We start from the raw sequence: 15,241 nt of genomic DNA, 5'->3' as shown, positions 1-15,241 counted from the left end.
TACGCTGAAATATAATTGGTTGTAGTGGCAGTGGGCGGTTTGGTTAAAAGAACCAAAACAAAGACAGACGTTCCGGCAAGTAACTCACATTTTCAAAGCAGAAGAAGTGATTTTATCATTGTTTTTCAGATAAACAAGAATGTTCACTTGCCATGTTTCTTAAATATCTGCAAACATTTTATGGTATTTGTGTCCTTTAGATCAGTAGTCATCAAACTCGTTCCTGGAGGGCCAGTGTTCTGCAGATTCTACCTCCAACCCTAATCAAACACACCTGAACAAGCTAATCAAGGTCTTACTGGGTATACTTAAAGCACCCAGGCAGGTGTGTTGAGGCAAGTTGGAGCTAAACCTTGCAGGGACACCGGCCCTCCTGGACAGAGATTGGTGACGCCAATCACACAAGATTGACTAATTGACATTCTTGCTTTGTACATGTTAGGGCATAAGTCCTGCCCATTAGTAGATGATCTTTTCCACATTAGCATAAACAGCCCTGAGTGAGAAGCAGCCATCTGCTATTAAAGTTTTTACCATATCTGTTGAAGACAATGTCACTGACTAAGAGCTCTTACAAATGTGGACTTGTAAGGATGCACAAGTAAACAACAAAGCCTGTTCACCATAGACTGCCTTCTTTTGAGCCACATCTGTTCACATTTTTGTTTTTTCCACAGAGGTAACATGAAAGTGCCGTTTTGAATCTATTACTATGCTGATGCATAGGCTTTTATAGCTCCACCCTCTTTTACAAAGAGGGCTGGGAGCACAATCTCATTTGAATTTAAAGCGACAGTCACGAAAACAGCACAATTTGGATCAAGGCCTAAATGGGGAAGATTTATACAAAGAGTTATAAAAAATATTTCTGTGTTATTCTAAGCTAAAACTTTGCATACACACTCTAGGGACATCAAAGACTTATTTTGCATCTTGTAAAAGAGGGCATAATAGGTCCCCTTTTAACTAGGACAAAATGTCACTGATATTCTACAATATTAATTAATGTAGTTTTGAAAATAGTGTATGGAGTGGGTTCCCAATTTATTAGACCAATGAATTACCCATGACATATACGACGGATGATTTCAATCTAAAGTTGAAAAAAAATATGATACTTGTCTTTATTCTTAGTTTATAAGTGCAATTACACAAAATTAAAAATACAATATTTTACCATTAGCCCATATGATATTTTATCCACATGATGACATTTAAAGCACAGATCTATATTTTTTAAAGTAAACTTTTTCTGTTATTAGGTGTCATAAGATGTATGTTTATATCTAATATCGGCCAATATACAATAAGTAAGTAATTAGTGTGTGTAGGAGTGTTGCTTGACATAAAGCGTAATGGCACACATGATCCCCATTAGTCTAATCACCTTTATTTATTTACCCTTTGTTTTGAGTGAGCCCCTTGTATTTCTAACTGATTTCTAATTTCTCAATGATGTTGAGGTGAATGCATCAGTTTGTTTTCAGTTAAACTACACTGTTTTCACGAGAATTGATTAGGTTATACATAGAGAATAATGTTTTTTTTCTATAACTAGCACTCTTAATTAATACACTAACATATCATGTAAATAACAACCCATGGCTTTTACTGGGCACAAGCCTGAGTATATGGGGTCTAGCAATGCCTTTGGTGTGTGCCTGTGTTATAAAGCGTGAAAATGTGAAATATACAAAATCTGCAGTTAAAGTTGCACTCATTATGAACTACCTAAAATATTATCCAATTCGTTGTATCAAATCTAAGTTAAAAGTTAAAAAAAAGTTTTTAAATTATAAATGTAAACAAGGTAAACATTTAAATGTGTGTGCATGTGTGACACTGAATATCTCAAAGAATTTTATACACTCAAAAAAATGACTTAGTGCTTGTTCAAACTACTTATTTAAAATGAGTTGACAACACAATTCTTAACTTTTTGGGGGACAACTTAACTGTTTTATCCTCAATTCTAAACACAATTAACGGTTAGCTTAACCAATTTGTGTTAGGACCACATGAGGGAATTGTGTGGAACCCAGCATTTTTAAAGTGCATTATTTTTACATAAATATATCAGTATATTTAATATATAAATACCTACTTATATCAGGTCAAATTATAACATTGTTACCTGTACATATTGATGTTAAAGAGCACAATTTCACAATATAAAAAATAATAATAATGATCACATTTACTATCACAAATGTCCTTAATTGTGACCTGGTAAAAATAAAAATCTAAAATATTCATTGTACTGTACATTTCATACAATAAAAAATTCTAAAGATTTGATTATTTACAGGTTTAAATGCAATAAATAAATAAATAAACAAAACAGTACAGTAGCTTACCCCTGTAAACCAGCAGAATAACCTCTCCTTTTTTAGTGTGTTCTTGCAAAATCCTTTGGACCTTGAACACAAAAAACACACATATGAACAAAAATATGTACCCCATAACAAAAGACTCAACTTGTTCTCTCCTTTCCTACCTGTGCAAAGCTGAGACTCTGTACATCAGCTCCATTGATCTTCACAACAGCATCTCCAGACTGCAGCCCATTACACTGTCTGTGGTCCCAGACTTTCTTCACAAGGGTCTGTCTGCCTCCGTGCCCTCCCGCCGTCACACTGAACCCCATATTGCTGCCCCTCTCGCATTTAGCCAACGCAACAGGAACCAATTCTCCACCTGCCGCCATTCCTCCAACACCACTGCCTATGACGGCACTCAGGGCTCCGGGTGAAGGAATGCTGCTGTTTGGGCTGCCGCTGCTGGCGCTGGCCGTCCCGTTGAAGGTGAAGTAAGGCCCGTCAGAATGGACGCTGCTTGGTGGGGTTAGCATTGAATTCTGAGGTTTACGTAAATGCGAGTAGCGTCTTCCACCTCCAGGGGAAAAGGAGACAGGACCTGGGCTTAGTTCAGTGTGGGGTAGAGGTAATCGAGATATGGGCGGTGGAGTACTTGAGGAAAGGTCACTCTCTGAAGATTTGAAGGAGTGCAGGCGGAGAGGTGGCGGAGTGGAGAGAGAGTTGTTGTTGTGGTTACGGATAAACGAGGCCCTATGAAGATAAAAAGAGAGAGAGAGTTGCCATGATGTGTCATGATCAGGGGTGGAGAGACACATAATAAATATCTGGTAATTAACAGTGTCCAGATTTAGTGATTCACATGTGTTTTTGGTTTATTTACAGTTGTGAATTGCATTTTGGGATGTTGATCTCTGCTTTGTTGACGTTTGATGTTAAAATTCAACATTCCAGTTTAACAAAGTGACTTTTATTGACATTTTAGTAGTTAAAAAATAATATAATATATAGAGAAATAAGACAAAAAACAAAATGCACTGGCAGTTTATTGCAAGGTTTTTGTGCTGTAAATAAACAACACCAACCCAAACGATATATCACTTTGAACTATTAAACGTTAATAAAAGTCCCTTTTTTTAACATTTCAAGGTTAAAAGTTGTTGGAAGAAAGATCAATGTCCCATAATGCAACTCAAAAGCATAAATAAACATGAAAAATTAAAATATATAAACATGCATCACAAAATACGGAAAACTGCTAATTTATGGATATTTTTACAGTGTGTTATGTAGTTGAAATAGAAAATCTGTAACAAATTGGTAAGCAATAGAGTTAACAGAGAAAAAAAGTAGAGTGTTACAGCATTGAAACACTGTTGTCATGTACAGTACATTCCTATATGCTATATGTAAGGACAGAGGGCACTTTAAATACTAAAAGCTGCAGTCATTAGCTAGAGTCGTTTCCACTATCGCTCCTAAAGTGAGTGAGCCAAGGCCAGTCGGGGCCTGCTCAGACCAAAGTGGGGCTTTGTCGGGGCCAGTGGCCAGCCTTTTTCGGCCCGCCGAATACCTTGGGCCAAAGAGGGCCAGCTGGGGCTTCGGGGCGGAGTGAAAGGAGAGGCAAACTTTGCCCAAGTCTGGTAAAGATGGCATGCCGTCATTTCACTAGTTTTCCCATCGCACATGAGTACATGCACCAAAAAAATAAATAAGGGAAAAAAAACATATAGCTGGTCAGTTTAAGATAGACTATTCCATAAAACACCTTATAGGCTAGGCGAGGGGTCTTTTTGCTAATGATCGCCCTTATGTTTCCCTTTTAAATGCAAGGCTGTTGCATAAAATAATAACGTTTTAATTTATAAGTGACGTTGACCATATATAACTTTCATTTTACACAGACTTCTCTGAAAAAAAGATTTTAGATATTTTCTAAAAACAATAAACACCGGAAGAGGTTTAAAATATTATTTTTTTAAGTATTTGGATACGATGATATTAATCAAATCGTGCAAACAAAGCATTTTGGGCACTTTCCATTACTAAATATAAGCAAACAATATGCAACATCCTTAAATAAAGGAGGATCACCTATTAAGTGCCATATAGCCTAGGGAAAAATTTATTTGTTTTCTGTCTCTCTGGAGTATTTGGGCTGAATGTTTGACGACGTCTATCAAAACGAATGTTTTAAAATACATTTTATATCGAGTTATTAATGGAATATTTCTGTGGTTTATATTATGGAAGGGTACTGCGCTGAGTCCCTCTGTTAGTGGCGAGACCAGCAGTGGATCGGCGAGTAAATCAATGAAAAATACACAAGCCTGTGTGTATAGACATATACTGTGATGCTGTATAGTAATGTGTCGTGTTTGTTTCGGTTGACATTATTTCGGCCTCACTACTCAACCTCCCAGACAATTGGCATGGCCCGGCCCAATAAAAGCCCTGGCTCGCACTGGCCCAACAGTGGAAATGCGGCAATTGAGGAACTTGTCTTTTGGGGAATGCATGCCGTTCTAGTCTAATAACTTTGCACATTGTATAGAATAAATGTGAGTAAAAAAAAAAAAGCATTGCAGAGACGACTACAAATATGCCTAATGTATTATTTTCTGCTTCCTTCCATAAAAATAATCCACCTACCATGAGTAAAAGTTTATAAAATCTAAGTGTATAAAAAGTATATAAGTGTAAATTGGCATGTTAGCATTTTTCCTTATGCTGAGTTGATATATAAAGTATATTTATTCATAAAATGCAAATTAACAAATTCAACAAATAAAACTAATTTAAAATGTTTAGAAAAAAAAGTTATTCTCGCAATGCTGCATTTATTTTACTTTTTTGCAGTATTTTAGCAAGAAAACAAGAGGTGTATGACATCGATTAAAAACCTTTAGGATTGCACAGCTTTCCAGCATCAATAAAAATACGTTTTCTGCCTCATTTCATGAAAGGAATGCACTTGGGTTCATAAAATTCTGTTACTAAAGAAAGAAAATATATCTCCATCAAACTATTAAACAGCACAAAGAGAGAAAAGAAAAAAATGTTAAATTGTAACAGAATAAAGAGCTAAAACCTAGATAGGTAGGTAGGTAGGTAGACAGACAGACAGACAGACAGACAGACAGACAGACAGACAGACAGACAGACAGATATAGATAGATAGATAGATAGATAGATAGATAGATAGATAGATAGATAGATAGATAGATAGATAGATAGATAGATAGATAGATAGATAGATAGATAGATAGATAGATAGATAGATAGATAGATAGATAGATAGATAGATAGATAGATAGATAGGATCAAATCTGACAGACCACAAAACTTTAAATTGTAGCATATAATTTGATATGAGGATAATTATAATTATATATATATATTTGTAATTAGTAAAACTACTTTAAAAATGAATGTACTTTTAGTACAAGGAGAAAAAGAAGTTGCAACATAATGTGACAAACGGTGACAAAATGTGACAAACGGTCATTTGTATTCTGGAATCAAAGGGTTCACAGCTCTTAACATGAGGGCCATTAATATCCAGTTTTACTCTAACCATGCTAAAACTCATCTGTCTGTAACTTTCTAATACTGAAGTAAGACCTTGATTAGCTTGTAGCGAACTGTAACACCAGTATTCTTTAGTGTTACATAAAAAAAAAAAAACCTCTTAACTCTCCTAACATCATCACACATCAAATCCATTCACCTGTGGGATCCGATTGCAGACACCACCTCACTGTCACTTTGGCTGGCCAGTTCTGCGCTCTGCAACCTCCGTATGCTTCTCGCAGTGCGTGGCGGTCTCAAAAACCCACTCCCATACCCGTTGGAGCCCTGGTACGATGACGGAGGTCTTGGAGGTGAAGCAAATGGAGGTGAATTTCCATTAGCATCCAGACTAAACCTTGAAGCTCGCACTCTGAGATTCCTCGAAGACCCCCTGTCAAAGTCAGCCCACGGGGGGCTGTTGTGGTTGAGGTGGAGCTGTGCATATGGGAGAGGAGCCTGGGCCTGCGGTTGGGTGGTGGTTGGTGGAGGTAGATGTGGTGACTGGTTTTGGGATGCAGTCAGCCTTGGATTGGACATCTTAGGACAACCTTCTGAGTTGTAGAGCATGGGGTAACCTCTTCGGACCATGATGTCCACAGTATGACCAATAGGGATGGCTTTTAGCATTTCTACTACATCTTTGTGAGAGTAGCCGAGCACACAGGTATCATTGATGTAGACTAGGATGTCAGCTGGAAGAAGAATGAAAAGAAATGGATTTATAGGCTCTGAAAGTTGAACCAACTAAACTTTAAGTGTCACATGATCCCTCCTACAGAAATTATTTTAAAATGCTGTTTTGATGTTTCTGACACATTTTCTATGGTACAATTCCACTACAGCATCACTCTTTATGGCTGAGCACGCCTTTTTTAATCAGGTGGAGGACTTGTGTAAACTTAAAGTGTGAAGGAATACATTCTCAGAGTAGCCTACAGTTGAAGAATTATTAGTCCCCCTTTATATTTTTTGAACAATTTATGTTTAACAGAATTTCTTTTTTTTACAGATTTCTAAGCATAATTGTTTTAATAACTTATTTATGATAAATGATTTATTTTATTCTAGCCATGATGACAGTACTTATTATTTTACTAGATATTTTTCAAGACATTCAGCTTTTTGAGATTCAAAGCTTAAAGTGCAATTCAAAGGCTTAACTAGGTTAATCAGGTTAACAGGGCATATTAGGGTAATTAGGCAAGTCAATTGCAAAACTATAGTTTGTTCTGTAAACAAATTAACAAAAAAAATATTGCTTATAATAATAATACTAATATTGACTCTAAATTTTTTATTTTTTTTTAAACTGCTTTTATTCTAGCTGAAATAAAACAAATAAGACTTTCTCCAGTAGAAAAAAAAAACATTATAGGAAATACTGTGAAAAATTCCTTGCTTTACATTTGAGCTAATAATTTTGACTTCAACTGTATGTGATTTCAGCTCAGTAATTCAGTTCCACAAACACTCAGAAACATATGTCAACATCTTGCCTTGCCTACTTTTAATGGCAATTGGATGCTGTATGGTGTTTTTACACTTGCCATTTGCAACGATCTCAATGTTTTCCCTCTGCCACTTTTTAAATGTACTGTGAACGTTTACACTCAACTTACATATGAATGAATGGAAAATGATCATTGCGCTGCACTTTCATCCTGGCTTTTTTTCTCTCCTTTTTTTGGAAAGAGTAATATAAGGGTTTAACTTTTTGTAACAATTTATTGTTAACTTTTTTGGTAATTTTTTTTGTTATATTAAATTTCATTTAATGAAATACATCTCTTAAGCACATTTCTTTTTTTTTTTTTTGCATAATGCTGTATTATGTATTTATGTACTGTCCGTCCCGTCCGTTCATCCATCCTTCCATTTTTCTATTTAAAGTAATATGTTTCCATATTCCAGTTTATTTTTTCATGTAAATAATCTCCAATGAATTCCCACAGGCAAAAACAACAAAATTAAAGTTTATGTTTGTTTGTTTCCTCTCTCCACAGCAGGACACCAGAGAGCCCCAGTGACCTACAGCATGACACATATTGGTGTTCACAATATAAAAAAAATATCTGGAGTGTCTATCTTTCTTTCTTTTTTTCTTTCTTTCTTTCTTTCTTTCTTTCTTTCTTTCTTTCTTTCTTTCTAGTTCTTTCGTTCTCTTTCTTTCTTTCTTCGTCAATTTTACTGGCGATTCATTTTGCTGTGGCGAATAAATCCGAGACTATACGCCAAAGGAAAACTAATCAATGAATTTATGTTATTTCCATTAAATATTACAAATTTCTTTTTTCTGAAATGTTATTTTCATCAAATATTCTTTCTTTCTTTCTTTCTTTCTTTCTTTCTTTCTTTCTTTCTTTCTTTTTTACTTGTCATAATCAATTTATTTTGATGATCCCTTTAACACATTTGTATCTAAATGCCAACTAATTCTCATTGGATTATAAATAGACTGTTAGGTTGGGGTTAGGGTTTAGGTAAGTGTAAGTTAACGTGTACTTGAAAGTGCATGTTAACCAGTTTATTGTCAGCAAATATTAGAGGGTCTACTAATACTTAAATGAGAAGTAATTGGCAGGTAGCTGCAATGCAACTTTTAGGCTAGTCAGCAATTTGTGCAATAGGGACCATCAAAATAAAGTCTTACCTTTATTTTCATCAAATATTATTACTTCTTTCTTTCTTTCTTTCCTAGTGAAATGTTATTTTCATGAAATATTGGTAATTCCCTTCACTAAAAGTGTTTAATAAAAATCAACAAAAATAAAATTGCTGGGCAGCACAACGGGTAGCACAATTGCCTCACAGCAAGATGGTCACTGGTTCGAGCCCTGGCTGGGTCAGTTGGCATATCTGTGTGGAGTTTGCATGGTCTCCCCGTGTTCGCATGGGTTTCCTCTGGGTGCTACGGTTTCCCTCACAAGTCCAAAGACATGTGGTATGGGTAAATTGGATAAGCTAAATTTAGTGTATGTATGAATGAGTGTGTATAAATCAGCTGGAAGGGCATCCACTGCGTAAAACATATGCTGGATGAGTTAGCGGTTCATTCTGCTGTGGCGACTCCAGATTAATAAAGGGACTAAGCCGAAAAGAAAATGAACGAATGGATGAATGAATAAAATTGCTTACAGTACCTCCATAAATAATCAGATCTCAAAGTGGACGGCTATAAAGTTTCTGGTTTGTTACTCTAAATGCATGATCTAATAATCAGATCAAAAATACTATGATATGTTTTTGTATATTAGTAATAAAACAACAATAAAGCAATAGAGAAAGTGTTCATAATGTCACATTTTACATGCAATTGTGTGTGTCAGCATTGATAGTTGGATTACACCATGCAGGTCATTAGGATTATAGTGCGAAGGAAAGAGTCGTTCGACAGTATCACACAATTTACAAACAATCCATGGCAATATGCAGAAAGCGAGAGAGCAATAGAGAGCGAGCAAACTGCAACCTATAGAAAATCTCCTTGTTTGTAGTCAGTGTTGTACCGCAGTGGGCTGCTGAGGAGATCTGTGTGCGGTTACCTGTGTTCAGGGTTGAAGGTCCTCCGGGAGTGATGCTGTAGATCTGCAGGAACTCTCTCCTTCTGCTGCCTCCCACTATATTGAAACCGAAGCCCCGTGCGCCTTTAACTAGACGAGTGTGGACGGAGAAACCTCTCAGTTCACTCGGCTGGTCCGTAAACTCTGCTACTACAAATAATAAACCAGAAAGATGATGGTGACAGAGTTCAGCATGATCATAAATAACAGACAAAATCTACACACTAATAGTACAGAATATAAGTGACATTCCTGCTGGAGAAATAAAAACAGACAAACTAACAAAACACAATAGAAACCATCACAGATGATCAATTGGTTTCACTACAAATACCCATAAAACATTACAAACCATCAAAGTAATTACTTTTTAAGAGGTTATAATGTATTTTGTGGATATATTTCGCTATATTGTTTTAGCATTCCACCAATTGAGGGTAACGAAGTTACTATTGGAAGCCTAAAAGACGATTAGAAATTCCAATAAATATAAAACAATTTCCATCGTTATTGGCATTAAAAGTGTAATAATTCTATGATGATTTCTGTAGTTTTATTCAGGAGGGAAATGAAAAGATAAATGGTGAAAGGTGATGAAAAAGAACGGCATTTACTCCTACATTCTAACCAGGTAGCTCAACTGTTAGCAAAATGCTAGCAAAACTTAAGAAGATCATGCTTTAAAATCCAAGGGAACACATAAACTGACAAAAAAGACACCTTGAATAAATATACCTTGAACACATTGTGACTGTAAGTCTGTAAGTGACTGCCAAATGCATGAATGTGAAATGTCTGAAGGAGAAAAGAGGTAGAAGTACAGACAGAGGTAAGCATTTGCATGTCTGAAGATAATCTTATCAAGCGCATCATGGTAAACAGCAGATTAGCATGCAGTGCAATAAGACCTGGACCGCAGAAAATATAAAAGCAAACTACAGCAGACATGGAGTTTTGATGCTATAATGATGACCAACTTATTCCTAAAACCTTAATATGTATACCGCCCTCTAGGGTTAGCAGCGGTGTACTACATAAGAGACTTAATGGACTGGAAACGAGTAAAGATTTATCTTTAGCATACTTAGCAATCATTTCTACACTTTTCTTATTGAAAAGAACATAAGAAATGAGTTATACTGTACTATTTTCAGGGTTGCCACACTTCTTGAAAGTAATTGAAAGTACTTTAATTTAGACATATCATAGTTACAAACAAACATAGGTCCTTGAACGTGGCTGAATTAAATTTGAAATATAATTTGTGATGGTTTCATTTCACCAGTTGCACTCAGTTGTCAAAAACAGAACAAAATACTAAATTCTTCAATTAAAAATCTTAAATTTAAATCTTGTACAATAACATTGATAAATAGTGCACATTTTTATCAGTTTAGGAATTTTCCTCAGCTGAATATTACCAGTACTGCATTCAACAAATTTTATCAAAGTTCTTTGTACATGATTTTTTTTAAATGGTAAACTTTTGTGGAATGTTAAAAAGTGTAATGTTAAGATTTTAAGTACAGTAAGGACTGTCATGGCACTATGTATGCTTGGGTATGAATTACAAAGGTCCTTGATTTAAAAGTAATGTTGCTATAAAAAGTCCTTGTAAGTGCTGTTCATGAAAGTGTGAGAACCCTGTAACATAAATTACGCAAATGTTGTTATAGTATTTACAGTATCTAAGTGAAAGGGGAAACCATGATTTTAGGAATTTTGAATGAACTGCTTTGCAAAATGAAAATAAAGTTTTATAGCTTATATGGCACACACTATTAATTCCTGCTGGTCAGAACGGTGTAAATGTAATGAAAATCCAATCCAAGCATGCAAAAAAACACATCTTACAAACCAATTACTGTACATTTTTATTGTAAACCAAACTGTCACATAATGTGTAACATCAGTACAGGAAAACTGATACTTAATCCTCTAGATCCTTCAAAATACAAAACAATCTAGGAAAACAAAACAATCTAAAATAGACCATTTGAAAAAAAAAAGGTAATAAAGTTTACCTACTTGTGCGTTTTGCATTTTATATTTAATACAGAGAAATGTGCAAATAAATATCCATTAGAATAGCCATGTTAATAAAATGTTTTTAATGTGTGTGCCTTGGTCTTATGATTGCCTTCTGTAATTGATATATATTTTTAACTTTACAATGATGGATAATCAAGTAACATCAGATCAGCCCAGTAATGTTGTTCATCTTGAATTATTACTAAATGATGTCATAGGAAAATGGCTTCAGAATAATACTAAAAGTATATCATTACAAATATTATACTAAAAGTATACGATTACAAATAGTATACAACTGTTAGTATCACCTTCATAATTACTTTCTCAGCAAAGTAATGTTCACGTCGATAACTGAGATAAAATCGTTCCAGCAACCCGCAATATATTGGTACTATATCGAAAAGTTCACAGATTGATCAAATCAGTGTAGAAAAGCAAACATTTTTTCATTTAGTTATTTAGCAGATGCTTTTAGGAACTAGAGTTAAACTAGAACTATAATAAGAGATTATTGAAGATTTAAAACTTAAAATTAAACTATAATTTTACAAAATGTTCATGCTTAATTTGTTCCTCTACAAAAAAGGGTGAATTAAACACCTGTGCTGATATAGATGTTATGAACAGCAAGTAAGGAGAAGAACCTTACATTTTTTAATAAAACTGTCAAGAAAATATTCTAATATAGCTGCATGAAAATTGGGAAAAAGTAGACAAATGTATCATGTAGTGATGTACAAAAAGAAATAAAATATATAGCGATTACTGTATACAGTGCATCTGGAAAGTATTCATAGCGCTTCACTTTTTCCACATTTTTTTATGTTGCAGCCTTATTCCAAAGTGGATTACATTTATTTATTTTCTCAAAATTTTTCACACAATACCCCAAAATGACAATCTGAAAAAAGATTTTTTGAAATCGTTGCAAATTTATTAAAAAAAAAAAAAAAAAGAAAAATCCTGAAAAATCACATGTACATAAGTATTCACAGCCTATGTTCAATACTCTTTGATGCACCTTTGGCAGCAGTTACAGCCTCAAGTCTTTTTGGATATACTGCCACAAGCTTTGCACACCTGTCTTTGGGATTTTTTGCCGATTCCTCATTGCAGTACCTCTCAAGCTCTATCAGGTTGGATGGGAAGCAACAGTGTACAGCCGGTTTCAGATCTCTCCAGAGATGTTTAATAGGATTTAAATCTGGGCTCTGGCTGGGCCACTCAAGGACATTCACCAAGTTGTTGTGAAGCCACTATATTGATATTTTGGCGGTGTGCTTTGGGTCATTGTCCTGCTGAAAGATGATCAGCTCCAGTCTAAGGTCAAGAGCACACTGAAGCAGGTTTTCAGGATGTCTCTGTACATTGCTGCATTCATCTTTTCCTCTACCCAATCTAGTCTTCCAGTTCCTGCTGCTGAAAACAACCCCACAGCATGATGCTGCCACCACTATGCCTCACTATAGGGATGGTATTGGCCTGGTAATGAGTGGTGCCTGGTTTTCTCCAAACATAACGCCTGGCATTCACTCCAAAGAGTTCAATTTTAGTCTCATCAGACCAGAGACATTAGTTTCTTATGGTCCGAGAGTCCTTCATATACCTTTTGGCAAATTTCAGGCGGGGATTGGCTTCCGTCTGGTCACTATACCATACAGACCTGATTGGTGGATTGCTGCACAGATAGTTGTCCGTCTCTAAGGTTCTTCTCTCTACACATAAGATTGCTGGAACTCAGACAGTGACCATTGTGTTATTGATCACCTTCCTAACTTAGGCCCTTCTCCCTCGATCACTCAGCTTAGATGGCCGTACAGCTCTAAGAAGAGTCCGAACATTTCCACCTACTGATGATGGAGGCCACTGTGCTCATTGGAACTTTCAGAGTAGCAGAAATTTTTCTGTAACCTTTCCCAGCCTTGTGCCAATCCTCTCTCCGAGGTCTAACAACAATTCCTTTGTCTTCAAGCTTAGTTTGTGCTTTGACATGCACGGTCAACCCTGGGACCTTATATAGACAAGTGTATGCATTTTCAATCATGTCCATTCAACTGAATTTACCACAGGTGAACTCCAATTAAGCTGCTGAAACATCTTAAGAATGATCAGTGGAAACCTGAATGTACCTGAGCTCAATTTAGTGCTTCACGGTAAAGGCTGTGAATATTTATGTACATGTGATTTTTCAGGTTTTTTATTTTTATTAAATTTGCAACAATTTCAAAAAAAAAAAAAAAGAAATTCATATTGTCATTATGGGTTATTCTGTGTAGAATTTTGAGGAAATAAATTAATTTAATCCATTTTGGAATAAGGCTGTAATGTGGAAAAAGTGAAGAGATCATGTACATCTAAATATGTATTCATACGGACATCATCTAAAACTGTTGCACAGTAACCTGAATGGAAATATAGCAGGGCAATAGTATAGAATAGAATAGAATAGAATAGAATAGAATAGAATAGAATAGAATAGAATAGAATAGAATAGAGTCTTACATTCGGGCATACAGACATTGTCTCTGCTGTGAGCTCTGCGATTGAGCCAGGACGAGGACGATGGCTTTAGATGATGGCTGCAGAACAAACACAGAACACAAGATGTCAGTGTTGCCAAATAGAAAAATTAAATCACCACTGTACATGACTGCAATCACAGAGCTCATCTCAAATTACAGCATCAGGCTTAAGTAATTGTTGTTATTAATAAATGTATTGCAGGCATCTGATCACTGTACATGTCTTTTATCTTTGAGAATCCATATAAAGGGAAAAGGCAGCTCTGAATATGATTGTGTACAGTTTTAGGATGTATACATTTAAATCTCTTGATGTTAAGGACTTCAAATCTTAAAAAGCATGTGTCACAAATGTGAAATCCAAATGCCAAATGATAAAGACATATATCACTGTAATAACAAAAACACATGTTGTGACATTACCTCATTCTCAAAATTGAAAATCAAAACTATAGACAAGATTAATAAGATATGGCCTGGACTGCATTTAGCCAGTGGGAATTCAAATCAAAGACTTTGTCATATTATTAATACATTAATAAAGTAATATTGATAAAACTTATTAATAAACACGTATGGAAAAATTAAGAGAATACTTGGATATTCTCTGGATTTACAATTTATAGTGATCTGTTTTGGTAAAACATCAGTTTTGTTTTGTCCTGCAAACTACTGATAACCAAGGGTGAAGAATTGGCATGGACGGAGGGGACATGTCCCCACCAATATCCATCCATTACTGAAATGTCCCTACCAATAATTGAATCAACTTCCAAATAAAATAATGGTCCATCAACCCTTAGTAACATTCACGTGCACATAGTTAAGTTCGCTGCGAGTTCACTGTAATACTATTAACCAAGGCAGTGCAATTAAATCAGTACATTTTAGGAAATTCAGTTTTAACCTCCACGATTATGAAAAACAAATTGGGGAAAAAAAGGTAAATTAAATCACACACTTCTCTAAATTTCTCTTGATTCATACCTCCTCAAATCCAAATTGCAGTAAAATCCTGTAAATTGACTTTTGCAGCATGTGAAGTGATTGTTATCTGTATTATTAAGTGTTTATTTTATATTATTAAGTTCTTTATTCACGCTTCTTTAAAGCACAAAAAAATTGCCTAATGCATGCGCTCTAGAGACGTATGTCCCTACCAATGTCAAGAGCGAATCTACACCCTTGCTTATAACATTTCTTTAAAAACTAAAATAAAGAAATAAAAATGTCAATT

General features: G+C 35.2%; 1 protein-coding gene and 1 long non-coding RNA gene across 37 annotated transcripts in view; one reads left to right on the top strand and one right to left on the bottom strand.

The window, feature by feature from the left end:
• The window catches only part of magixb (MAGI family member, X-linked b), a 179,161-nt gene that overhangs the window by 50,787 nt on the left and 113,133 nt on the right, over window positions 1–15,241 (bottom strand). For 20 of the 36 annotated variants that reach the window (XM_021478474.2, XM_073910910.1, XM_073910926.1 and 17 more), the window contains 6 exons: window positions 13,985–14,061; window positions 10,184–10,243; window positions 9,431–9,598; window positions 6,046–6,580; window positions 2,498–3,068; window positions 2,358–2,418 (listed from right to left, as the gene is read on the bottom strand). In XM_021478474.2, the coding sequence (XP_021334149.1) occupies window positions 2,358–2,418; window positions 2,498–3,068; window positions 6,046–6,580; window positions 9,431–9,598; window positions 10,184–10,243; window positions 13,985–14,061 (1,472 nt within the window). The remainder of the gene's footprint in view (window positions 1–2,357; window positions 2,419–2,497; window positions 3,069–6,045; window positions 6,581–9,430; window positions 9,599–10,183; window positions 10,244–13,984; window positions 14,062–15,241) is intronic. The other 16 variants (XM_073910911.1, XM_073910912.1, XM_073910913.1 and 13 more) reach the window with 1 other exon arrangement.
• LOC141375883 (uncharacterized) overlaps window positions 1–15,241 on the top strand; it is a 266,551-nt gene that overhangs the window by 233,877 nt on the left and 17,433 nt on the right. The window lies entirely within an intron of this gene.

This window comes from Danio rerio, chromosome 8, assembly GCF_049306965.1.
Source record: "Danio rerio strain Tuebingen ecotype United States chromosome 8, GRCz12tu, whole genome shotgun sequence".
In the NCBI taxonomy this organism is placed as follows: Eukaryota; Metazoa; Chordata; class Actinopteri; order Cypriniformes; family Danionidae; genus Danio; species Danio rerio.
Note: the sequence above shows the minus strand (reverse complement) of the source record. Positions and strands in the feature narration are given on the sequence as shown.